Consider the following 27385-nt stretch of genomic DNA (forward strand, 5'->3'; position numbering starts at 1 on the left):
CATTTTCTTTTATTTTTAGGGGCTTGGTTTTGTTGTTTTCTTTATGGAGTTTATGCCTATAGGACAGACTGTAAATCAATATTTTTACCAAGAAATTCTTGAAAGACTGCGGAAAAGAGAGAATAGCCCACATGAGAATTTGTCACGTGAGAATAGCCATCAAAGACAATTGGATGCTGCATCATGACAATGCACCTTGTCACACTGCACTCTCAATTAATGAGTTTTTGGCAAAGAAAAATATTCCTGTAGTTTCTCAACCACTTTATTCACCTGACTTGAGTTCCTGCGACTTTTTCCTGTTCCTGACTTTAAAAGACACCATTTTCGAACAGCAGAAAACATAAAAAAATGTAACCGACCATCTGAAGGATATTCCGGTTTCTGTGTTCCAACACTGCTATGAAAAGTAGGAAAACTGTTTGAAGCGTTGTGTAGCTTCCCAAGGGAACTATTTCGAAGGTGATAGAGTCCATGTATAATTGGAGTGTAAATAAAAAGTTTTTCTGAACCAGTCTCATTACTTTATTTATAGACCTCGCAGAAAGAGTACTTGATGAATTTATGAACGTAAATTTTGTCAGGCAGGTCTATAGAAACATTTTATCTTCATGTTTGTAAAATCCTCTATAAGCTATAAAATAGAAAATTGTTATGATAAAGGATTTAATCAAGCAGAAAATTATTTAAAAAAATATTTATATTATTTAATTTTTTTTAAAAGATATACAAAAATAAAAATTTAATTTTTGCCCTATTCATATTAACATGAAAAAGGTTTATATTTGATATATAAATTCCATAATAGTACTTTTAAAATATAATTTTTGATAAATAAAATTTAAATTATGCAAGAGATAAACTTCAAAACAGTTCCACATATTTGATATCACTTTTGATATATCATTGTGAAGTACATGAAGAATTTAAGTAAAATAATATTGAGACAAAACTATATAATCACTGCTGAAAACTTATATTTTTTAGCATTCTCAATATCAACATTGACATTCCAGAACCACATATTCAGTAGCAAAAATTAACTAACAGTACGTGTTTATACTTTATTTTTATGATATATCCTCTGAAGTACTATTAATAATAATAATAACATTCATTGGCTCAGGAATAATCACTAACAGATGATGTGATTGTACAAAGTACTACTATTGATTATATATTTTTAGTAATTTGTTTATTTGACTATTGATTAAATTATCTTGATTAAACATGCATTTATCAAGTCAGTTTTTTAGATACATTTAAAAAGAACAGTTTTTTAAAAATAATATTATAATTATTCTGCAAAATTAATGAAAATAATACATTTGTTTCTTTTAACAATTTTTTAAATTAGCAGTTTATTGATTTATGAATAATTAATTTTCAGCCAGAACATCACCTGAGACTCACTTTCTTATAATTTTTTTCAAAATGTATTAATATCCATTAGTATGTAAACCATTTATGTTTGTTTTTATAACAGATGTAGCTATTCCATTAACTTTTGGTTCTTTGGCTACAGATCCTCTGTAACCTTCTGGATTCATTGTTTGCCATCTCCAAAAATCTTCACCTTTAAAAAAAAGATAAACTTGAATCAGTCGTAGTGAATTTGTTACAAAAAGAATAATGCATAATTAGATTGGTTTATAAATTTTCTCTTTTTAATATTTTATCTGTATTATGTATTAAGTTTTGTCAATTTTTAAATTAACAAGAAAACAAAAATAATATACTTCCAAACTGAAATAAATAATCACTTAACTGAAAAATATATATTTCACAGATATTTTATAATTAATATAATTTTCAAATACATTAATATAATAAGATTTAATTAATCTAAATTAAATTATCACTGCTTACATTAGGAATGGATTAATAATATCTTAACTCAACATTTCTCAACCTTTCAGTATTTGCAACCCAATTTTCAATCATAATTTTCATCCCCCCCCCCCCCCCACTCAGCTTGTACAATAATAATGTATTTTGATTTTTTTAACGCTTAAGCTACATTTACAATCTTAATTACAAACCTTACAAATTAACAAGAATAAGTAAATTTATTGATATTTGGCAACACTGATCTACTGCATTGACAAAACCAGAATCGATGGTTTTCTATTGTTCTCCATCTTACGTTCACAATATCGGATATTCTCGCGCTTCATGAGAAGTTCTGATTTGTCTTGAACATTCTGGAACGTCTGTGCAAGTGTGTATTAAATGCTGCACCTCGTTTGATTCCAGTCTCAGTTGAGTTGATCCTTCTATCGCTATCGAATCTATTTATTGTGAATGTGTATATTGTAATTAGAGTGTTAATTGCAATTCACGGTATTAAATATTCACGGCAACAGATTTATACAGAATTATGGATAAATTTTTAAGTGGGCATATGCAAGCATTAGATGGTAGTTATCAAAAAGCGCACAAACGAGCATGGTTTTGAAAATAAAATACAGAAAATATTCTCAAATTACTTAAATTTTGGGTTAACCAGTACTGAAGTAAATTAAGAAGTGCCCTCTATCTGTCATTTGCTCAAAAGTTTTGACAGCAGACAGCATGAAACCTAATAAACTTAAATGACATTTGGAAATGCTTCATAGTGAGTACGTTAACAAACCCTAAGAATTCTTTGAATTAAAATCATATGAAAAGTAAACATCATTTTAAAAAAAACACTTGCCTCTTACAAAGTTTCACATAAAATAGGCAGATGTAAAAAGCCTCACAACACTAGTGAAGAGCTTATTTTGTCAGCTACAATTGAGATTGTAGAAACTATGTTTGGAGATAATTTTGCAATTGCAGTCCATGCCTCTATCAAATGATACTGTTGCCTGTCAAATTGATAATATAGCTGAAGTCGTGTGCATCGGCTTTTCGGGAAGTTGTGAGACAAATTGTTTTCAATTCAGCTTGAGGAGGCAACAGATAGCAATAAAGATGCTCATTTCATTGCCTATATTCGACTTTGTGATGATATGTCAGCAGTAGAAGAACTACTTTTTTGCAAACCAATAGAACTCAAAGCAACAACACTCGCATTATTTGCTATATTAAATGATTTTATAAACGAGGCAAACATAGAGTAGAAAAATTGCATCAGAATATGCACCGATGGTGCTTGTTCAATGTCTGGAAGATTCCAAAGTATACAAGCAGTTGTGAAACAAAAATCTCCACAGTGTGTCTGGACACAGTGCATGATCCACACAGAAACTCTGGCTTCCAAAGAAAAAAGTCCTGGTATGAATATTGTTCTAACGATGGTTGTAACTGTAGTAAATTATATAAAAATGAGACCCCTAAAATCAAGAATCTTTTCTGCACTTGGTAAAGACATGGGTGCAGTAAATTCAGCATTACTATTTTATTGCGAGGCAAGATGGTTACCACATGGGAAATTTTTTACCTTGAATCTTCAATTCCAAGGAGCAAATACACATATGTTGGATATGAGTGTTAAAGAAAGCTCTATATGCTTTTTATAGAAAATTGGAATTGTGGAGCAGAAATTTAAAGCAAAATCAATCTAGAAATGTTTGCACATGTGAATGAATGTGTTTAAACTTACAAGGCTGAAGTAAAACATGCGAAAGTTATTTTTGTCACCATTGAAAATCATTTAGCCGTTCTGGCAAAGAATTTTAAAAAGTATTTTCTTGCTGACAACTTGGTAGTAAGTTTCGAGTGGGTTAAGGATCTATTTCAAAATAATCCTGAAGGGCTCTCACCTGCCAAAAAAGAAATCTTATAGCCTTCACGGCAAGTGGCAAAAACAAAATATAATTTAGTAATAAATCACTCCTTGAATTTTGGCCAGGTGTTCTTTGGTGGTTGGGTTTCGATTAACCACACATCTCAGGAATGGTCAAACTGAGAATGTACAAGACTACACTTCATTTACACTCATACATATCATCCTCTGAAGAATGATCTAAACAGTAGTTACTGGAGGCTAAACAGGAAAAAGAAAGAAGATAATGATGAGTTTTCTGTACTGAAATTAAGATAATTTCGTATACAACTACCATTTTCAAAATCTTATCATTGTAAAACCAGATTTTCTGAGGTGGCTGCTTTGAAGACAAAATGTAGCTCAGCTAAATATAGAAAAATAACTCACAAATTTCTATTTCAAATATTAAATCTTCCTTTGAAAAATTTTGCTCCACAAGACAGGCCCAAGGGAATTGCTAATAATTATTAAACTTGTTTTTAATTTAGTATCAATTTCTTTATTATTAAATGCATATACAGTACTAATACAATCCTGTTTATAAATGTATTATATCAGTGTAAATGTGTATTTTATTATTTATTATTGTTAGAGAATGTATTTTGTTTTGCTTTCCTTTCAGTAAATTAATAAGTTTTTTAATATTTTCTTTTCAATGCTTGCGTCCCCCATTTAGTGTTATCACACACCCCTAAGAAGCATGCCCTACAATTTGAGAAACACTGTCCTTAATTAATTAAATAAGTACTATTTAAATAAAAATAATAAATTAATCCATGTATAACCCGTAGCAGATGTAGAGATCTAAGTAAATTAGAAGTGGAAGAAAGATAAATACTGAGAAATATATTGTGACCAAAAAAAAAAAAATGGACAGTACCAAATATAACAAAAACTTATATACACAAATTGAAAAGATCACAGATACTATCAGAATATTAAGAATTGCATTCTATGGACATCTACAAAGAATGGATCTAAACAGAGTCGCACACAAAAAACCAACAATAACTGGTTTCAAGGAAGATTTAATCAAATTAGGAATAAATGATGCTGACACCAAACAACAATCAGCTCTGAGGAACAATTTACAAAGAATAGTGGGTTTGCAGGAGAAAACAAAATATCAGACCAGAACAACTTTAACTGAAGAAAGGAAAGAGAAACAAAGGAAGATTATGATAGAAATAACTTAACAAAATGGATTAATAAATTGAATCTTGTGGTCCAAAGAGGCCTATTCAAACAAAAAAAAAAGTAGTTCAAATAAAATGAAAGTTTACTGCAATGAATCATTTACTGATAAATGTTTCTAAAATAATTTTTTTTTCAGCTACAGACAAAAATAAACCAATTTTAATGTTAAATACCCTCAGTAAAGTGATAATTCTGTGTGATGAATCACCACTCCAAAATAATGTAATTAAACAACTTGATGTTAAAAATCTTCCCTTATTAGATTAAATTTTATGGCTGTTCAAATTTGTAAAGAAAAGTTTTTCACTGAAAGGATAGTGTAAACTAAATCAAATTTTATTTGTGACGCTAATCAATTGTTCTAGAGCTTGCAATGAACTAAAAACAGAACATTAGTGAATCATATAAACTGAATAAAGAACTAACATAGAACTCTTTTGCATAATTCAGCCAACTGTATATTCCCCTAAGTCTTGGCCATCAACACGTGATGTGAGATTGCACTGGTTGCATAATATCTTTGGCAAAGATTTCGAATTGTAACAACTCATCTTACTTGTGTAAAATTGGGCACAGTTTTATTTATTCCTGAATGATGAAATATCAACTACAATTACTTCAAAATGGCTTATGAATGAAAAACCACTGATCAAAAATGCCCGTATTGATGAAAAGTTATTTGCAGCCAATAACCCAACAGAGTATGAATTTATGTGTATATTTTACTTGGCTATAAAGACTGGATGATAATCACTAGCAACTGTATCTCTCAGTTGAACAGTACTTGATAGAAGTGTGAATTGCATCCAGAGAAATAGCAACACCCATGTTTTGCATCAAGGTTTTGGGAGCAATATTTCTAGCCGTCTCCTTCTCTCAGCAACTGTACAGTCCTTATTGCTCATACTCCAATAAGTTCAAGTTTAAAAATAAAGGGTGTTTGTAGAAACATTTTTTTAAGTAATAGTGTTATGGAACTAATTTACTAAAAATTATTGCTTAATGATGAAAGTTTATTTTAAAATTTCTTGAGAATGAATAAGTTGGTTTCAAAAAAGCTTCTTGAATTATTTGCTCCAAAAATTGTGAAGATATGAATTTTTGTTGAGCAATTCAATTGAACAGATTTATTCCAATACCAAATAAGCAGAGAGGCCAACAACATAAATTAACTGAAACTTTCACAGTTTTGATATCTTGTGTGCTAATGCTACTTTATTTTGAACTAATACAAAATTATTTCTCGTTTTTTATTCTGTAATACGAGTAATTAAAATCTTCATTTTTTAAAATAAAAAGTGTAAGTATTTAGTTTATTTGAAATAGTATTTTTGTAACATAAATGGTAAGTATTTGGATTAAATTTCATTTAGTTAAACATGACTTATTATTTTAAAACATGCACACAACGAGGCCTTGAGAATATGTTTCTTGTGTCTGTTTATTAATACATCCAAACCCAGGGTTCATGTTTCCCTCTCAAGGTGGAGACACAAGTTTGATCTTGATCTTCTGGCAATATAAGAAATTACCTCCTTTATCCACGTATTTTGAAAATATTGCCAGGAAAAATCATCCAGATACTTGTTATCATTTATTCTTTACAAGGTTTAATGCTAAAAAGTAGTCAAGAAGGAGTAGTTTTTTTTTAATTTCTTTTGTAGACAAATTTCAATAATATAATAAAAACTGAACAATATTAAAACTAACTGGAAAACAACACAGGAGTTCTTGTAATTCTTTATCTTTTTATGAAAGAAGTTATTATGCTTGAAATTAGTTATATCTACTAGTACAGATGGTTGAGATGAGAGCAGATCATTCTTGTCTTAGTTACATAATACCCAAAGTTTTTACCTAATTACAGTTTGGTTTTTTTTTAAATAATTGTTTTCAAATTTAATGTTTTTATTCACACTCTAAGGATCTGTTAAGTATAAAATAAACTATATAACAAAATATTTCAAAATAGAATCCAATCTCATTATAACAAAACCTCTGTATAATATTTTTTTCCTGGTCAGTAGTACATCTTTGTAAAGGGATTTTATTTACTCAAGTAAAAAAAATTCAAAATCTAAGAAATATCGTATTTCACCACATAATGGTCAAATCTTTACCCTTAAGGTAGAAAAACAGTATAAAAATTTTTGTTAGAATTTTTAGTTTAGATAACCTATATTGTAAAACAAAACCTGGCACAGCTGTTAGTCTGACGGTTATACTGGGCAGTTGCCATAACTTTCTTTAACTCTTTTGCTCAATTAACAGACAGCATAAGGAAGTGGTCATTGGCGCCCACTACTGTTTGTTATTGCACACTTGTCAGTTTTTCAGTATGTGTTGTGCTGAAAACAACCTGTCTGCCTGTTTCATAATAGTGTGTTTGGAGTTTTGTTCTGTGATCCTATAACTACCACAGTAGCTTTCAAAATGGAGAAATACAATAGTTATACTGCTGGTTTTAAACTAACACTTATTGATTATGTTGAACAGCATGGTAACAGAGCAGACAAACGACAGTTGTGAGTGAAAAGTTGGTGACACATGGCAAAAAAAATTTGAAAAAATTACTGAGAAAAAGAAAAAATGAAAAAGAACTGAGAAAAAATTGTGTCTGCATTGATTCAGTGTATGGCTCACAAAGTGGCAAGAAGTAAAAACATTTCTAAACAATTATTCCAAGGAAGTCGTGGTTGGGCACATAAATTTATGCAGCAGCACAACTTATTCATGAGTAGACAAATGTCTATTTGCCAAAAACTGCCAGAGGATTATGCAGAAAATGTTGTACAATAACATTTTTTATTTTTTTGTTTTAAGCACATGGCAAGCTGTTTTGTATGAATTATTGCAGGTAGGTAATGCAGATCAGACTGCTGTGCATTTTGATATGCCATTTAACACTTTCATCGCAAAAAGGGGATCATCAACTGTAACTGTCTGAACAACTTGTAACAAAAGGTTATGCTGTACCATAATGCTAGCTTTAATGGTTGATGTAAATAAATTACCAACCAACATAATTTTCAAACAAAAGGGATTACCTATGAGCCTCAATTACCACAGGGAATCCCTTGTTGAAACACAATCAAAGGGATAGATGGATTCTGAAAATATGATTAAGTGGGTCAAATTAGTCTAGAATAAGAGACCCAGGGCGTTGTTAAAATGGTTCTTCTAGTTATGCACAGTTTCCAAGATCACATCACTGATGAATTAAAGGAACTTTTATGAGAAAATAACACAGTAAAAATAAATCAACCCTGGTGGTTTTATCAGTCCTTTAACCCATAGATGTGTGTTTGAACAAGCCATTCAAAGACAATTTACACAGCCTTTATGTGAATTGGAAGCAGAGACCATCAATTCACAACTGGTAAAATTAAACATAATAGATCTAAGCATACTATATTAAGAATAAGATCTATCCTGTGTTCCTGGACAGTGAAGAGCTGGGATTCTGTAAAAATGGAAAGTGTACATAATAGTTTTTGAAAAAATGGAATTTCAACATTTACCTTGCAACCAAAACAAACAAACAAAATGTCATATTACAGGGATTTCTTTTGTTTCTTTCCAGGTTAGAAAAAAATGATAACCTGTCTGCCTGGAAATGCATGCATACAAAACAACAAAAAATCCTTAATCAAAAAATATTAGTAGGATAATAAAACATATTGACTAATAATTGTCTGGCATTACTACAAATATGTGAATAATTTGTTTTTTCTTATTTGAAGTGTATTTTTTCAAAAATCCTCAATTTTCATGTACGCTATGAACATATTTTGCATAATGGTCTTTGCCGTAGTTTGACAGGAAATTTTTGGGTACAGAAAGTGCAACCATTATGCAGTGAAATACAGTATAAGGCAAACATTTTGACAGCAGCAGATTTCAGAACTGTGGTCTAATACAGCATGTTAAATGGGGTTTAAGCAGATTTCAACTAAACAAACAAAACAATGCATGACCAAGTTGTTTTTTTTTTTTGACATGATATCTGAAGCCAAATATATTACATGTTCTAGGACTAATTAAACCATTAACCGATAACATTGTACTTCATAATACTGTAATACATATTACTTATCTTTTTTTATGCATATGGTTATAAAAGTCAAGCTCAACTGAAGTTTGTAGTTATACAAAGATAATAATTATTACAGTGGTTTTAATTTTATCAAATGACTGACAGTTTCTCATCACCAAAATATCCTATTACTTTATGCATTATTGTAACATCATTATTGTAATTATTTTAGACTACTTAAATCAATCTGTAAACTTGAATTTTTGGATGAGATTGATTTAGTGAGAGAAAGTATGGAGTATGCAAATTCTAAATGAGATTTAATTCAGAATCATCTAACTGACTGATCGAAATTCAGTCAGCCTCTGTATCTTAGTTATAGATATACCAGGAAGAATACTGTACATCCCAGCTTTTATTCTTGATTCAGTTTTTATATTTTTTATAGCTATTGCTCATTTAATATTTGTTTACCATCAGTAACTGATTACCTTGAAACATACCTTATAACTTTATTTTTTTATTAATTTAAGTAGTTGAACTACTAAACTCAATTATCCATTAGTGAATGACACAGAAATCAGGGAAACTCCATCCAGTGTTCTCTAACTTTAGTGACGTATGTGTTTATTGAAACTGGCTTTGACCATTAGCATTTTACAAATAAAATATCCCTATTGCTGGACTGCTAAATTTGTAACTTCCAGATTTTGGAAAACTATCAGATTGTAAGGATGCAGTTTATTATCCTATCCAGGGTCTCATTAATTTATTATTATTAAAAGTATGAAATTTCACTTTTTTTGAGATAGAATTGTTTATCATACACATTATCTTGGGTATAGGGACTTTATATTATTTTTTATTTTCATTTCTATCGCTTAAATTCCAAAATCCTCAACTTGGTAATGTTTTCTTTCCTAATCCTGTTATTTAAAGTTTATGTGCACAATCTGTTCAGTGAAAGAACACTGGTCATTTTTTCTGCAATAGTTCAGGATCCTGTTTCAAATCAAAGTAATAATACAAAATAGATGTCTTTAAGTGCATTACCTGGTATGATTATTTTTATTATTTACCAAATCTTTTTGGTCATTAGAGTTGAATCAATAGCACATGATCTGAAATCACAGGATATTTAAATCTCAACCGTTCCAGTATAGTGATGTTTATTAGCATTATATGATGTGTATATAGTTTATTATACACTTGATATTTGTATATCAAGAATATATATTATTGTATATGATGTGATGTTTATTAGTTTATAGTAAATCTATGATGTTTATAAAGAATATCTTCTAATACTCAGTTCCATTTCTCAAAAAGAATAATAGTTATAGTTACCGAATTAATATTAAAATGTTATTACATTTATAGCTTATTTCTAAAAGTTCTCTTGTCTCTCTTAAAACTATTCTCTATAATCTATCATTTATAGTAATAATCTAAATTCCACTATTTATAATAAAACTAACCTTAATAGTATTACAAAAAAAATCATGCCAAAATAAACATAATTTAAACCGCAGGAGTATATCAAACTTACACATCTGTTGAAGAGTGTACTTAGCTTCCCATCCAAGTTCTTCCTTTGCTAATGCAGTGTTGGCAAACATAGAGACGATATCGCCTTCCCGACGATCTTCTATACTGTAAGGAACTTTTGCTTTTGTTACTGTTTCAAATGTCTTAAGTAGTTCAAGTACAGATATACCCCTCCCTGTTCCAAGATTGTACATCTGTGAAAAAGAATGAAACATTTTTCTGATAGAAGAAAGTTCACTTACACATAGTTATAACATCTCGTGTAGGATGCCAGTCGAGTTCTTGTTCAGCAAGTTTGTTGTCACAGATTAAGCTGTCAACATCTCCTATTCGGCGTTCACATAATTTCGTGGGAATCTTGAGCCCACATACTTCCTCAAATATACCAACAAACTGCTTCACAGACAGCCCTGACCCAACACCAAGGTTATACACCTAGAGGTTATAAATATTATTGTAGAAATCACCCAAAAATGTTTATACAGTATACATGACATAACATATTCATGATAACTGCACGATTTATAGTAATAAATTTAGAGTTAACACATTTTATTAAGAATTAAAGATATGCTTTGTTTATTTAATGAATGAAAATAAATAATCATAGAATGTTTTTTATCAACAATAATAGACTAAAAGAGTTGCAATTTTTACAGAACTTTACAAATCAGAAATGTTTAGAAGGCTAAAAAATAATTTGAATTCATTTGTGTTGAACTAGTGATAAAAAATAAAAATTTATTTATTTTCAATAGTCACCAGTATGGATCTCATTGCAAGTGGCAAGCTTGAGAACAAGATTTTTGGTTGTCATATAAGTCTCTTACCTCTTATCAATACCATTGCCTGAATTATGTCATTGTGTATGTAATCTAAAATTATAATGAAAAGTTTTTCTAGTTAGATGTTATTTCAGCATTAAAAATTAGTAATAGTTGCTTGGTATGAAGTATAACAGGCGTGAAGGACAGGTAAAAAAATTTCATTTGAAGGTTTTCAATAACTTTTGTGTGATATAAGCAATATATACACAGATATTGTAATGCATCAGACAGACTACTTGTATTAATATTTGTGTCTGTTTCATATAGCAAGATGAAGTTTTATCAGAATAATCATCAGCTTTTAAACTGTCTTCTTGGGAAGAAAGTCAATAGAAATAGCCTTTTGTGCCTTTTAATAGCATTTTTTTCTGGTTGATGTTAACATTTTGAATTTTTGCTGTTAAATATGTGCATGATGCTACAGCATCATGCACCATTTTGCCATTTTTACCTATTCAAAACATCTTGGCAAAATATATAAATAAGCCAGCACTGGATTTCAGGAGCAGTTATTCTACTTATCAATGAAATGAAATGACTGAACATAGCCTGCATTTGGTGGAATTAGAAATTAAAGGCTAATTTATACGTGCTACAAGGACATTATTGTTATTTTTAAAGCTCTGTAAACTTGACATGTCATTGAAAACAGACTAAATTACTATAGTGTAAATCATATTTCTTGTAAGTTATATTCCTAAATTTAAAAATTCACATGCACATACACACACACACACACACACACACACACACACACACACACACACACACACACACAATAAAAAAACAATGAATAGCAATAAAACTGTAAAGAAATCTTGTCATTAGTTGGCAATTATTTTAAGAATGTATTTATGTGGAAAACACTGAAGTGAATTTTCATATTTTCCAGTTATATTGTTCTCTATCATTTTTGGAACTGCAAGTCACATTATAAAAAAAACTATAAAACTCAGCTTAATATACAAATTTTGATCAAAAGGTATCTGACATAGGTTGGAGGAGGGGAAAAGATAGCTACTATGGCTTCCAATTTTAATCTCCTTTAAAGCAGTCTATTTGTTGCTCTACACAATTAAGACAGCAATTTTTCTAAAACTAGAAACATCTCTGGAAGTCCTCTTTTGGCATGGTGAACCACTGTGATATCCTGTTCTTTGCTCACATACAACTCTTTCACTGATCCCTTCAGCTTAGAGAATAACCAGAATTAAGAAGAAGCAATGTCAGGAGAGTAAGGAGCTTGATAAACCTGTGAGGAATTCTCTGATCGCCCAAGCAATCGTTGACTAGGCTAGGCATTGTCATGACAAAATGCATATGGACCTCAATTTCTGGGGTTATTCCTATACACTCAAAACTCATCATCAGTTATCATATAGTCTTATGAAGTCAGGAATGACAGCAGCTTTGTCACAAATTTTGTGGCCACTCTATGCATGTTCAAATCACCAGTTATAATCACATATATAATTATCATTTATCCTAATGCCCATATATATGGCAATTTCTTGCGTAATAAACAGCAGTCTTTCATGATAAAAATGCACCCTTTCTTAATGATATCTAGATTTCAGCTTATTGACATTATATTGATACACAGATCTCTCTCAATTGAGGTTCACTAATTTTAAATTAGTTGCACTATTTTTTAATTTATTAATTTATAGGAATGTAGCCAAAAGCCTGTTGAATCTTACCCAAAAATATTTTTCAACACACAATAGCTTATTGTAAAACACGCCCTTCATATTCCTGCTACCACCATTTTGCTCTCTTTTCATTTAATAGTTTTTGACAATGCTCTTGTTATTTCTTGACTGAACTTTCCACTTACTCTTTTTTTCTGTTGCATACATCCACAACCATGCAGGTATCTCCAAACTTATATGCCTCCTATACATGTCAATTTTCTTATAATATACTTCCTATTCCACAAAAGTTCTTCCAAATTAGTCCTTTCTTTTTCCCATCTCATACACTGGCTTCTTATCTCCTCAATCCTAGGCTACATCCATTTAAAGAACATCTTAAAATAGATATATTAAAAGAAATTATTATTTTTAACAGAAATGAAAACAGCAAAGTCATCTCAACCTTGTTAAATTTGATGAGAATTGTTCTTAAATGAAAAATTTGTCTCTTTTTAATAAGAAAAATAAGTAAGAATATTTTTCAAATTCCATGATAAGGTGTGGTATTAAGAGAGCATTATAAGAAGAAACAGAAATCAAAAATTAATTTTGTATCCTATTTTATTGTATTTCTACTTATGTACTGCTTGCAATAATAACTCGTAAATTATTTTTAATAAAATTAAGCAAAAACTGAAAATCATGAAATAAGTAAAAATTATAGTTTAGATGTAAATGATTTTTATGTATCGAAGGATAAATGTACTAATGTACTAATTTATAGTCCTGTAAAAAACAGGTAGAAAAATACTGTCATAAAAACAACAAATTTAACTGGAAATATTATTAAATTTAATATTAATTTAGATACCTTCAGTCTGAGATGTTCTTTTTGCAATTTTTTAAGAGCTGCTACATGACCAGTAGCTAAATCCATTACATGAATATAATCTCTTACTCCTAAAAAAAAAGTAAAAAATACATTTATGTACTATAACCACATTTTACATTTCTTCTACACACTAAACTCTTTCTGGATTTCAACAGATAAACAAGATCTCTCTTACTGCAGAATCAAAATTGATTGGCAAAATTACTTAAGCTATATGAATAAAAATTTAATTTAAAATTAATTTCATATTAAATAAAGTTATAACCAACCACTGCTATAACTTTAGTGCAACATATTTTTTTAAAACAGATAAAAATATATTAAATATAGAACAATATAATTTTAATGAACTGAAAACAGTCATGAATTTTTATGAATAATTGTGTAAACTGATTCATAAATAAAAAAATAGAAGACAACTATCTAGACACAATAATTAAGTCTAAGTAGAAGTAAATGAAAGCAGTTTAATAGTTAAGGTAAATGAAAAAGAAAAAAATATTAAGGTCATGTTATATTTATTTTTCAATATAAATTCAGCTTAAAATACATACCCATTATTTTTTGAGAGCCATTGTTCTGAGAGGATCTGATGGCCTTGATTGGGTAGTGATTACAAAAAAGAAAAGAAAAACAATAAAGCACATCAACACTATTTAAGGTTTGATAAGTTTATAAATTATACCAGAATTAAAAGAAGAGTTTGTGCATCAACTAAACTAAACTAAAGGAATAATGCAATAAATGCTATTTATTCTATAAGAGCAGAAATCTAAACAGAAAATAATACAGTCTGTATGATTTGTACTGTATTTATCTGTACTATATTATTTATAAACATTACATTCACAAATAAAAAGTAGAGAAATTCATACAGATAATTAATGAACAGCACCACATGGCACGGTTAGTCTTATCGAGCATAAAATTTTTTTATAAATAATCTAATTTTAGCCTTTTTAATTATATTCTTCTGACAATCCAGCAAAAGCCACGAATAATAAGTAAGAATTAAATTAAATCTTTAGATTAATAAAATCTCATCAAGAGCTTAACCTGATGATTTATTGATAAAAAAAAACTTACACAGTGCAACCGAAGCTAACACACTCATCACACGAAGAAAACCGCTAGACTGAGAGCTCACATCATCGTTCCCACTCGAACAGAATTGTAATAGTAATAAATAATATTGTGTTACGTTGATGATGTAATTTCACTGGTATGTTGTTATTAACATACAAACAACATTATTAACATTGTCATTATTAACATTAATAACATTGTCTGCAATCCTGACCAAAAACTGAACAGCCAATAAACTAGTTATGCAGGGCAATTTTTCTGAATCTTCAAAATAGTTGTTCACAGCATCAATCAATTCACCAAAAAAGTCTTTCTTCTGTGCCATTTTCTTTGCTTCAGGAATAGTTGGAAATTACAGTGAGCTAAATCTAGTAATCAGAGTGGATATATGGTAGCAACTCAAGTGTCAATTCGCTCAATATCATCATTAAAAATCCTGCAGTGCGAACCAGCTTACTGCCTTGAAACAGCTTCATTTTCTCGACTATTTGCAGTCTGCATTTTTTCAATTTCATTGCTCAAATTTCCCAATAAATTGGAGTAAAACTAGCCACTGATTGCTTTTCCTTCTGTAAAATTGTCAATGAAAATTAGGCCCTTTTTGCATCTCAAAAAAAAAAACAGTGGCCATGCCTTTCCTATAAACATCAGTACTTTGTCTTCTCCATTGATCTGGCTGTTGTTATTATTTGTTTGAGTGTTCCTTTATCTCAGTGTATAGCAATGAATACAGGTTTCATTAGCGGTTATGAATTGGTGGAAAAATTCATTTGAATTTCTAATGAAACAGACTAAATTCTGGAATCAAACAAGTTTTCGGTAGAATATGAGAATGTAAACAATCTTGGTACCTATTCACATAAAGCTTCTTTATATATAAACATTTAAGTAGTAACAAATTTGTACATTCTGATGTGTGCTCACACCCAAATGATAAAAAAAGATGGAGGATCTGCTAAGTGGCATAATAAAAACAATGCAGTACTGTGCGACATCACATGAATATTAGCTATAAGAAGAACCAATAAGAACCAAATCATTAATTTTCTAAGTAAAAAATTTGTAAAAGACCCAAAATTTATGAAAGAAATTAGTAAAATCAAACTCTTATTAATGTAATATAACAAATATTATAATAACATATAATTATAAAAAATACACTTAACCTGTCCCATCTTGCGTATTATAATCACCACCAAAAATTGTCAGACAAGGCTTGTTTCCAATCGCTACTTGAGCCATATATGGCATAAGATTTGTGTATGCTTTTGTTGGATCTTCTCCAATTAAACCTGATGGATGGGCACCGACCGGGTTGAAATATCTTAATGATATTATATTCCAATTCTGAAATAAAGATTATGAATAGTAATATTTAACTTTAATTTTATTTATCAACAACACAATTTACTAGTATAGTTAATCTGGCAAGCCGACATTAACATAAACATAATAATAAATCATCAGTGTTTAAGAATTCAAAATACCATTACTAAAATACCATATATAGTGTATTTGTAATGAAACACCTGAAGAATCAATTTACTGTTGTAAGACGGTGCCAGTGAAAAATTGTGAAACAAAAGATATGATGAAAGGCATACTACTTCACAGAAAATGCATGTACGTAGAAAGATTCTTTGATTATGTATGAAGAAGCTTTTAGAAAAGCAATACCTTGTACAGAATACAAGAGAACTTAATATTCACAACAATGATGTATTGTTAATACTACCATTAAAAGATCTGTAGTTTTATCTAGATCTGTCTGCTTTAGGAAATATAGTAATATGTTCTCGATGTTCAAATAATCTAAAGAAGCACAAAGTTCCATTTCCTGTGCAAGTGAACATTTAATTTAATTTTACATATTTATTTTATTTTCTTGTGGCCATGGTAAAGATCTCATGAGATATTTCACAAATTATTATTATAATTTTACAAATTATTATTAAATTTCATAAATTCATTGCTCCTGAAGGAAATTTCAAAAAGTGAAAATTGATATCATGTTTATATCCAACTCTCTTATGAGAAAATCATTTATTTTATATGTATTTTATATCTTATTAACTGTTCAGAGTAGTGATTCGCAAGTGGGTACACTAAACACTTACAACCAATAAATCCTCTACCTTTTCAAGAAAAGACATCACAAATGTGCTATCATTCTGGAAAGTACCAATATTAGTGATGTTTTTGTTGACTTGTAAAAATTCTCACCAAAAATAATGAATTTACATATGAAATTTAATTTTCTTACTTCATTAAAAAAATTAAGTTGAAGAGACTTGTCAATGATATATTGTACAGTACACCAGGTGACAAAATTACAGGCACATTAAAACATCCTGCAAGCACACTAAAGATTCTTTAGGTCAACATATTTCCTTACAGTTCACCAAAAAGCAATTCCTCCTTATAAGTGTGGCTTGTCTGATGACAATTATTCCGCCAATTAACACGGATGTGTCATTCATAAAAATCTGCAAGGTGTTTATTATCCAGAGTTGTCTTGTGTCAAATTAATGGAAGGTAAAACCAGTAACAATATATTTCATACCTGCAGGTCTTCAACTGTTACTGAAAAAGGTCTCCAAAATTCTCAAAAGTCAATAACATTTTTAATCAACAGAACTTTTAATTCCTAATACTTTAAATATAAATCAACATTCAGTTAATGTTATTAATTTCTTTAAAAATAATAATTCAATGATAAGTTTCTGACACAAAATAAAAAATCTAATCACTGTTAACAAATTAAATTCAAGCACTTTGTAATAAACATCATGAATATTTTGCTTTTGGTCACTTTATTATTTAACTATCACTAATAGCTTTTTCCAACGAAAAGATGAACTTTATTTGACTCTTCCTGATAGAAAAATTGATGAAGAACTTTCTCACAATACTCATCAAGTACAGAGTGAGCAACATAAAACCGAACCCATAATGTAACTGCTGCAGAATCAGCAAGTTATGTTGGAATGAAATTTTATGAACGGTACAGATAAATTAAGAAAGGAAAATATAAAACGTAATTTAAATGTTGCATTCATTTACCTTATTGTTAGAAAAGATGTTCAAAATGACCACCTGGGCATCTATGCACTTTTGTGCTCAACTGATCATTTGAGAGTGGTCTAATGCAAAATGTTGTCAATTGTGTAGATTTCTTGTTGAATGTTCGTTCACCTTCATTTCATCAATATTGTGAGGATTAGATGCATAAACTCTCTCTTTCAAGTAGCCCCAAAGGAAAAAATTGCAAGTAGACAACTCTGGGGAATGGAAGTCACCGTCCTCTGCTAACAGCTTGTTCATTTGTGAAAGCTGCATGAACCCGATTCAGTGAAATGTTTGATGCATGACATATTGCTCCGTCTTGATGGAAGAGCTGAATTCTTTTCCATTATCAGTTAACTGTGCATAGAACTCTTCAAAAATTATGAGGTAAACTTGTGTATGGACAGTCCGGTCAAAAAATACTAGTCCCACTAAACAATTATCAGAAACGGCACACCAAACACGAATTTTCTCATCATGAAGTGAACGCTTGAATATCTTGTGAGGATTCCTCGCCATCCAATACCTGGTGTTCTGTGAATCAACATGGCCAAATAAATGAAACCATACCTCGACTGACATGAAATACGACATCAGGTGTATCTGTCCACAACAATGTTTTCGAGAAGCCAGTTGCATTAATCAAGTCTTTTCGGTTTGTCCGTCTCCTTCAGTTGTTGCACAGTTGTAACGCAGTATGATTTCAATTTTAATTCATGAAGAATTTTACAAAAAGATGTGTATTTAACACCAGATTATTGGGATAACTTACATAGTGATTTTTTGGACTGGCAGTAATTCTTTCGTTGTTGGCAATGGCCTGTGAAGTCCTAACAAAGGGTTGCCTATTTTGTTTTGCATTTGAAACCAAACATGTTGTATGCCATTTTTTAAATAAATCATGTACACTACTCTTTGCTGGAAAACAGGCATGCTGCAATTTTTCTATAAATACTTGATGTAATTCTTCAAACGATCCAGAACGCATGTAGACCTCAACCATAGCTATCCTCCCTTGGATTGAATAAGACATTTTACAAAAACACAACTGTACTCACAATAATGCAATGCAACAAAACATGTACTGCACTGACACATAACCATCTGAAAAATGTCAGCAACAATCAGTAGTAACATATGCATCCAATAGTCATGTTAGTTGTACGAAAGACTTTCATAAACAGTGTTGGGTAGCGGTTTCATTATGGGTTTGGAAAATTAGCGGTTTGTTGCTCACCCTGTACTATGACTAATAAGATTCAGAAATTATCATCAAGATGCAAACCTTCAGGAACAGGATTTAAATTAAACTATCACACCTAACACTCAGGCTCAAAGTACACCCATATCACTAAGCAACTTATATTTTCATTTTACTTTGCTCGCAATTTACAGTCCTCTGATTTTTAAATTTCATCACAAGATTTTAAAAATATTTTACACTTCTAGGTTCATAATACCAAACAGCTGATGATTTTTTCCAAAAGTACTAGCAATAAGAGTCTAGGGTAATTAATCTTAAGAAAGGCAATTTACTGCATAATAATGACAACTATTAGTCTCAATATGAATAATCACTCCCAAATGAAATCACATATTGAACCACAGCATAGACTGAACTACCTGATCTCCTATACTTTTTTATCACACCCAATCTTGGATTGATCAGATTTAATCTAAATGTAATTTTTATAATAAATGGATAAGCCATTCAGGAATGATTCATGAAGAAATAGACAGACTTTCATTTTTATTTTACAAACAGATTTTTCTGGATGCTTTGATCAAAACTGCAATAAACAATAATATGCAGTTATCAATGCAACAGAAAACTGTACACATGATTGTTCAGTTGTTATCTACAGGAACAATTTTACTAATGTGGATTCTACCATAGAGGTATTTCCACTTGTGACACATAATATTGTAAGAGATGCAATTTAATGTCTTGTACAGGATTTTCATAAATTAGTATTACTACTATGTGAATAAAAAAAATTACCTTGTCTGAAGCACTAATATCTTTAAGCATTTCTTCAATGAAATATTTTGTTCTTCCGTAAACATTGGTCGTATTACCAGTAGGATGTTCCTCAGTTATAGGTAAATGTTCAGGATTACCATACACAGTACACGAACTAGAAAATACCAGTTGGAAACATTGATACTGTTTCATTACCTGAAACACCAAAGGGAATGTTTTAAAAAAAAATTACATAAGTTTTGGATGGATAAAAAAGGTTGTTAATAATATTATCGAATGGGTAGTGTTTATCTCAAATCTATCTGAATGTAATTAAAACATTAAGTAAATGCCGGAATTGATTAATTACACATACTATGCATACATATGTATGTACTATATACATACACATTGTGACATTTGCCCAGTAAATTCACAAACTTTTCAATAAGAAATTTTCTGCTTACCTTATTCAGTTTTGTGGCCTTTTGTAAGCCTCTTCATTTTGAATTCACGACTCCCAGTGATTCTTCCATTTTTCAAAACATTTCTAGGATGGTTCATTTAGGATAATGCACAGTTCTACTAGCAAATTTTCTTTGTCTATAGACTAATAACATCAGTCTTTCAATAATATTTTTAATTTAGCAAATAAAAATAAGTCGGCTTATGTTTGGTCATATGAATAAGAAGATTGTGCTGCGATGATCATTTTCTTTTATTTTTCAGCAGAATTTTACAGATTGATAATGATGCTGGGTGGGAGCATTGTCAGCATAAATTTTTCATCACTTCATCTTCCAAGGATCTTTTTTTTCTGATAGCTTCAAGACAGTTCATAGATTAAAAAATAATTGTTCTCCTAGCTTGTGTAAGAGATTCATGATGAACAACTCAACACTTAGGATGCTGAGGTTGGCATGAACAAGGATCATGATTGTTTAAAGTTCAGCCACCTTTGAAATATTTCTATCTTTTGTACGTTTGAGTCCGACTTAAAGCCTCATTCCTAAATATCATTTTTAACATTTCAAATGTCTATGTAAAGGATATAGCCAATTTAATAAAATTTCAAACAGATTTGTTCCTTGTGAAAAATCACTCATTTAAAATACAAAAGTGATCACTGGCACATGTAGTAGTTGTTGACCCAAACAACCACAGTACAATTACCAAGCAAAATATTGCATTGAAATTTTTGCCAGGCTAGTTCCCAGTGTTGCTACTTGGCCAAACCATGTCACTCATTTCATTAACAGTACAACCTTGCATGCTAATTAAAAGGTTTGGAAATTTACCAAACTTTATACATTTTTCTCTACACACATGCATGAATATTAAATTTCAATAAATAAATAAATTTTTATTCCAATTGGAATATCATAATACATTATACAGATACATCAATATAAGATAAATTATAAATACAATCTACAAAAAAGAATATCGGGTTTTAATCTGTTATAATACAGAGTGATCATAAATCATTCAATGGATTTTAGGTATTAATAAAAAAATAACAAAGCAATGTAGTTATTCTTATTACTTATGTATAATGCATGGACAATTAATGGAGTTATTCCATTAATTACACCTTCGATTCTTCTTTTTAGTTCATTAATGTGATAATCTTCATTGAGTACACCAGCCTGACTTTGACAAACCCCAAAAGAAGGAAATCGAATGGTGTAGCATCAGGGGATTGAGGTGGCCAGGGAACTGGTCCAACAAGGCCAATTCGATGCTGAGGAAATTGTTCATGTAAATTCCAATGTGGTGGTGTGCCACCTTGTTGGAAGTAAACATTGGGATGCTGATGTTCAATTTGTGGTACTACATACTCCTGTAATGTCTTGATAAATAGTGATAACAACTGTTGGCTCAGTGAAGAAGAATGGTCTGATCACTTTATAGCAGTTAACGCACACCGAATGTTAAACGCACATTTTAATTTTTAATTTGTGTGTGTGTTTGTTGAACAGGATGAAAGTTTTCATACCCCAAATCCAACAGTTATGATCGTTAATGTGACCAGAAACATGGAAGATATAATTGTCAGAGGAGATTACCTTTTGTAAAAACGCATTATCTTCATTCACTTTATCAAGAATGTCCACAGCAAAAATGTAATGATGTGGTCTATTGTAATTTTCAATTACATGCACTGTCTGATTTTGAATGGGTGAAGAATAAGGATTTTTTAAAGAAGATTTACTTTTGGAAGACGGATTTACTTTTTATTAAGTTTTTGTTTAACCAACAGTATTGCCATTGGCAATAAGGAACATAATTGTCTGACTGCCACTGTTACATGTTAGTGCAGGTTAGTGGATGCATTTGTATTCAGTTGTTTGCAAACCAGGGTGGTTGTTATTGGTATCGGTAAGGGTTACAAAGTTGTCAGGACAGAATTGGGTTATTATTATCAGTAGAGATAACATTGTGGAACAAATAAATAATAATTAATTTTACTTATTAGCAAGATAAAGAATGTTCCAGGAAGTATTCACACTCACATCAAAGTCATCTGAATGCAGGAAGGAGAGTAGAACACCATTTGAGCAATCTTTTACCAGTCTGCCCTCCAACATGGAGGAAAAGCTAGAAAAAGCACCTGAAGTATCGCCTGAGCCTACAACCTCGAGGTGGGAGGATATGGAAGTTGTGGAAGGTTTACCCCCTAGATTGGCGATGAGGGAAGAAAGGGCGCCAAGAGAATCAAGACTAGGCAATCCCCCTCTGAGAAGGAAGGCGTACCCCTCAACCTGAGGAAAGTGGACAGGAGACTCAGACAGCTGGTGAAGGATCTTAAAAAGAATATCAACAAGAACATCAAGTGCAGCATCAAGGATATTGAGGTGCACTTTGGTGTTGCTGTTGGGGACTTTCACAAAGTGATCAATGCTTATTCTACCTCTCTGCAGAGGAATCAAACTGTAGACATAGCCACTCAGACTGCAGTCGCCACTGAATGCCTCGATGGGCTGGAAAATGGAGTCCCGATTGAGCATATGGTCAATTTCATAAAACAAAATTGCCCAAGGAAGCTTCTTGTTACAAAAGATGAACTTCTGGAGGCAACATCATGTATATCTCTCGCTAAGCCGTCATGATCTCCACTTCCAGGGAGCCATCTGTTAGCCGCACAGGTGGAGACCTTTTTTTTTTCTGTTTAACCTCTGGGGCCGCAGTTAAGCATTACTGTACAGAGGATGAGATGAATGATTTGTAGCGTGTGTGAAAAATGCCATGCCTGACCGGGATTCGAACCCGGGACCTGAGAAAAAGTAGTGGTCCTCTGACCTGAGCATGCTGCGCGCAAGACTTAGGTCCACTAGGACCTAACTTGATAATCCTCGTTAGGGAGCGTTGCCCCCCTAACGGGGATTATCGTTGAATTCGTGCACGCTGACAGTCTGCAGATCTACCGGTGCGTCCGTAGTGACTACATTCATGCCATCAAGAAAGCCGAGGTGTCTTCGGAAGAATGAACTCTTATGTGACGTCTGTTTGGGCGCATAGGTTGGAAAGAAATCGAGCACTTATTCAAAATTTAAGGAGTGCCCAGCGCAGAGCATTAATTGTATGCACTGGTGTTTTTAAAACAACTACTACAATGCTACCACTGTATTGGAAAGGCTCTCCCAATCGATTTAGTGGTGAAAGTTCGGGCGACCATGTGGAGATTGCAAAGAGGCAGGCAGGCCAAGGTATTTGGGATGCGGTTTCAAGCCGGGTCTGTACCGAAGCAGAACGGTGATCTCAATGCACTGGTTCTAAATTTTGAACAGTAGCCCATCTCCCGCCTGCGGAAGAGGATTTACAGACTCGCAATGGAAGCATGGCAGCAAGAATGGCACACCACGACTAAGGAATGGTCCTTGTATAGATTTATACAGAATCTGGGGGATGGTATGCCTCTCGTTCGTTTTTAAGAGCAACTAATATTTGTTTCAGTTCCGCCTGGCAGCTGATGAGCTGGGCGTCTGCAGGTTAGGTTCAGTCGAACAAACACATGATGTTCGACTGCCCAGCTCTTTGGTGGCGGGGGGGGGCAGAACTCAGGCTACCCTGGAATTTAGAGGTCAAGGGAAAAATTGGCTATTCACAAGCAGCGAGTCAATGTGGCGAGAGCCACTTCTCAGACTGTGTGGGAGTTCCTTGATGCGGTTGCTTTGTTCAACCAACATTAGTAGTTTACCTAAGGGAAAAGACTCCTAACACGTTGCTGTAGGAAGCTAACCAAGAGATATGGCTGGCTACCAACCAATTTAAGACTCCAAGTGCTTTAATGGTGGGCAGATACTATCTGGCATTCAGCGTCTAGACGTGGCAGCGAATTGCTGTCTTTGACGAAATAAATTTAATTATTGATAGTCAAATATGTTTTGGTAGTTGATGGGATGCACCTATCCATTTTAGTGATATATGACAAGCGGGCGGTGGGAAACGGAAGTGAGTGGGTATGGCACCACACCTATAGGTTATCTCTAGGAGCTAGTTAGGACTGATTGCTAAACTGATTCAAGGCTCAGTAGCTGTTTGTAGCACAGACATTCAGTCTTATGCTTTAGGGCGACCGAATAGTGAGGTGGCGAGAGAAATGCCAAGCAATCCAATATGCCTCCAGCTAGGGGCCGAGCCCAAACTGGTTGTTTCATTTAACTGCATTTCTCATGTCGCTATAATGGAGGCACTGGAAAATCACAGGGTACCCACGTACTTATGATGAATCATCAGATCTTACCTTGCGGCACGCAGGATCGAGTGGAACGTATAGGGGGTATTGGCTGAACAAAGCCTGCGCAAAGGTGTGCCCCAGTGATTGGTCCTTGGCTGACCCTTTGGACCTGATATATGATGGGGTATTCCAAGTACCCCCTCCACATGGTGTAACCGTAGTAGGGAATGCGGACGACCTCACACTGGTGGTGAAAGCTACCACTCAGCGAGACGCCACTGGGAACATAAGTGAAGCATATGTGGCGATAAATACATGGATGATGGGGGCGGGGTTGTCACTCGCTCCAGACAAGACTGAGGTGGTTGCAATCTCCAGGGTAAGGAGGAGACCGAAACTGAAACTAACGCGGGAGAATGAAGGATTGATGCAAGGCCAGCAATAAAACATTTAGGAATATGGAATGATTCCAGAATGAAATTTGGCATTTGTACCATAGAAACTACTAACAAATCAGAGAGGATGATGAGATTAATTGTTGCCCTTCTACCAAACACTGGAGGACCGACTCATTATCACAAGAGATTATTGGCCAGAGTCACATATTCCACCATGCTTTATGGGGCCGAGCTATGGACGGACGTGACAAAATACACAAAATATAAAGGGAAGCTTGAGGTGGTACATAGAAAATGCTGCTTCAAAATTATAGCAGTGTTCCGGACCGTCTCAAAGGAGGCGACTAAGGTCCTTGGAGGTCATGCCAATAGATCTAGTCATACAGTGAAGGACGAGGCTCTGGGAACAGCGACCTTTGCCACACGGGCACAAAAAACTCCTATCATTGCAAATTGAAGAGGAGGTACGTGAGGTCTGGCAGGTGCACTGGGACCAGGGGACAAAGGGCCGCTGGACCCATCACCTTATTGGTGACATTAAGAGTTGCTACAGGAGAAAACATGGCTCACTGGGATACAGTTTAACACAGTTCCTGACAAGCCATGGAGATTACAGGTCATACCTTCATAGATTTGGCCTAGATTATACGGATCTATGCCCTGACTGTGACGGAGAGGAGTCTCCATATCATATCCACTTTTGCTGCCTGTGGGTTGGTGGTGAGCATGAGGAGATGCTGGATGCTCCTGGAAGACATGTTCCATCTCGAGGATACACAGGACATCATGTTAAAGGGTGTCAGTGAATAGAGGGCAGTAGAAAAATTTGTCAAGAAGGTATTAGACAAGTTACACACCTGTGAAGAGTCCCTCAGGGAATAACATGCCAGAGGAGTCCTGTGACTGAGAGCTACAAGGCCCCCTGAGCATGTGGGAGTTGTCCTGGCACAGTGTGGTAGCCAGCACTCCGCATACTGGCACCTGACAGTGTTGCTCTCCCCTTTCCAAAGCAATGCTCTGTAGAGCAGTTCCAGGGAGGTGGGAGGATAAAAAAGAGCCTTCACATTTGTCAATTGCAATATTCCCAGTTATGAACTCGCATAAGTCTATTTACCTGGGCTTCTCTGAAGTTCCTCTTAGTTGAGCCACAACTTTCTTGGAGATGGCAGGTCTACCATCATGTTTTTTGTATACTACACTCCCTGTATCCTTAAACTGCTGATACCAATGTTTAGAGTATTTATTAGGAGGATCATGACTGTACTTTAAATGAAAATGTCTTAACAGTAATAATGCTTTATTTGCTTTCATGAAACCAAAATATGCACATTGCTTTCTCCTGCACAGTAGCCATTGCTAACTGACAATCCATCTTGTCATTATATCTCGGTGGCATGTTCATTCAAGATCATCAGTAACTCTAGTACCTACACTAATTTTTGGGAAAAAATGCTTCCTTCATGTTTTATTAATCCCCAATTGTGCTGAATAACTTATGTTCACTCTGTATTTCTTGGATGAGATGTACAGTGTTGATTTAAGTCTAGATTCAAAGAGCAAAAAACCAGTTCTAGTTGCATGCATGGTCATAGATTGAGACGCTATCTTTCTGCTTGCCAGCGCCAGCAGCAAAGATTGTGATTCTGGAACAGAATGCCTTCTGTGTTTTGCAGTTTGCTAAATGTGAACCAGTAGTTACAGTCAACATGCATTCTGTAGAAAGTTTAATTGTGATCCTCCAAGTGACAATAGCACTAATTATGCCATCCTCCATAGATGGCATAATCAGTTTGAAATGACCAAACACTGTGTAAAGGCAAAAATATGGGATGACCAAAGGTGTCTGAAGAAAATGTTGAATGTCTCAGGGAATCTTTTCAGCACAGTCCTAAAAAATCTATTAGAAATGTCAGCCGCGAACTAACAATGCCAGTGATGACAATGTGGAATGCTTTAAGGAAATGCATGCATATGTGTTTCAAAATTGCAAGATGGACCAGAGAATTTTATTTGGTAAGGAGGAGCATAAACTGTACGCCTCCTCCTCACTGGAATATGTCTGAACAGATTTCATTGAATGACATTTTTCCCAAACATTGGATGGGTCAGCACAGATCAGTGATAGAGCTTGTTCTTGTTTGTGGTGGCCTCGAAGGTCACCTGATCTGGCCCTGTGTGATTTTTCCTTTGTGGTTTTATAAAGGAACTTCTGAGTGTTCCCCTGCTACCTGCTGATATATGTGATTTGAAGCACAGGATTGAAGCAGCTGTTGCTTCCTTTATTGACAGATGTGCTGGTTAAA

At 32.9% G+C, this 27385-nt stretch overlaps 1 protein-coding gene across 3 annotated transcripts in view; it reads right to left on the reverse strand.

Moving 5' to 3' along the window:
- Positions 1-682: 682 nt before the first annotated feature.
- LOC142321362 (UDP-glucose 4-epimerase-like) overlaps positions 683-27385 on the reverse strand; it is a 76717-nt gene continuing 50014 nt past the window's right edge. For 2 of the 3 annotated variants that reach the window (XM_075359385.1, XM_075359387.1), the window contains 5 exons: positions 20043-20219; positions 16141-16321; positions 13868-13956; positions 10537-10729; positions 683-1576 (listed from right to left, as the gene is read on the reverse strand). In XM_075359385.1, coding sequence (XP_075215500.1) covers positions 1440-1576; positions 10537-10729; positions 13868-13956; positions 16141-16321; positions 20043-20219 — 777 coding nt within the window. In that variant the 3' untranslated portion in view covers positions 683-1439. Of the gene's footprint in view, positions 1577-10536; positions 10730-10777; positions 10971-13867; positions 13957-16140; positions 16322-20042; positions 20220-27385 lie in introns of all 3 variants that reach the window. The other variant, XM_075359386.1, reaches the window with a different exon arrangement.

The sequence above is a fragment of the Lycorma delicatula genome, chromosome 3, assembly GCF_047948215.1.
Source record: "Lycorma delicatula isolate Av1 chromosome 3, ASM4794821v1, whole genome shotgun sequence".
In the NCBI taxonomy this organism is placed as follows: Eukaryota; Metazoa; Arthropoda; class Insecta; order Hemiptera; family Fulgoridae; genus Lycorma; species Lycorma delicatula.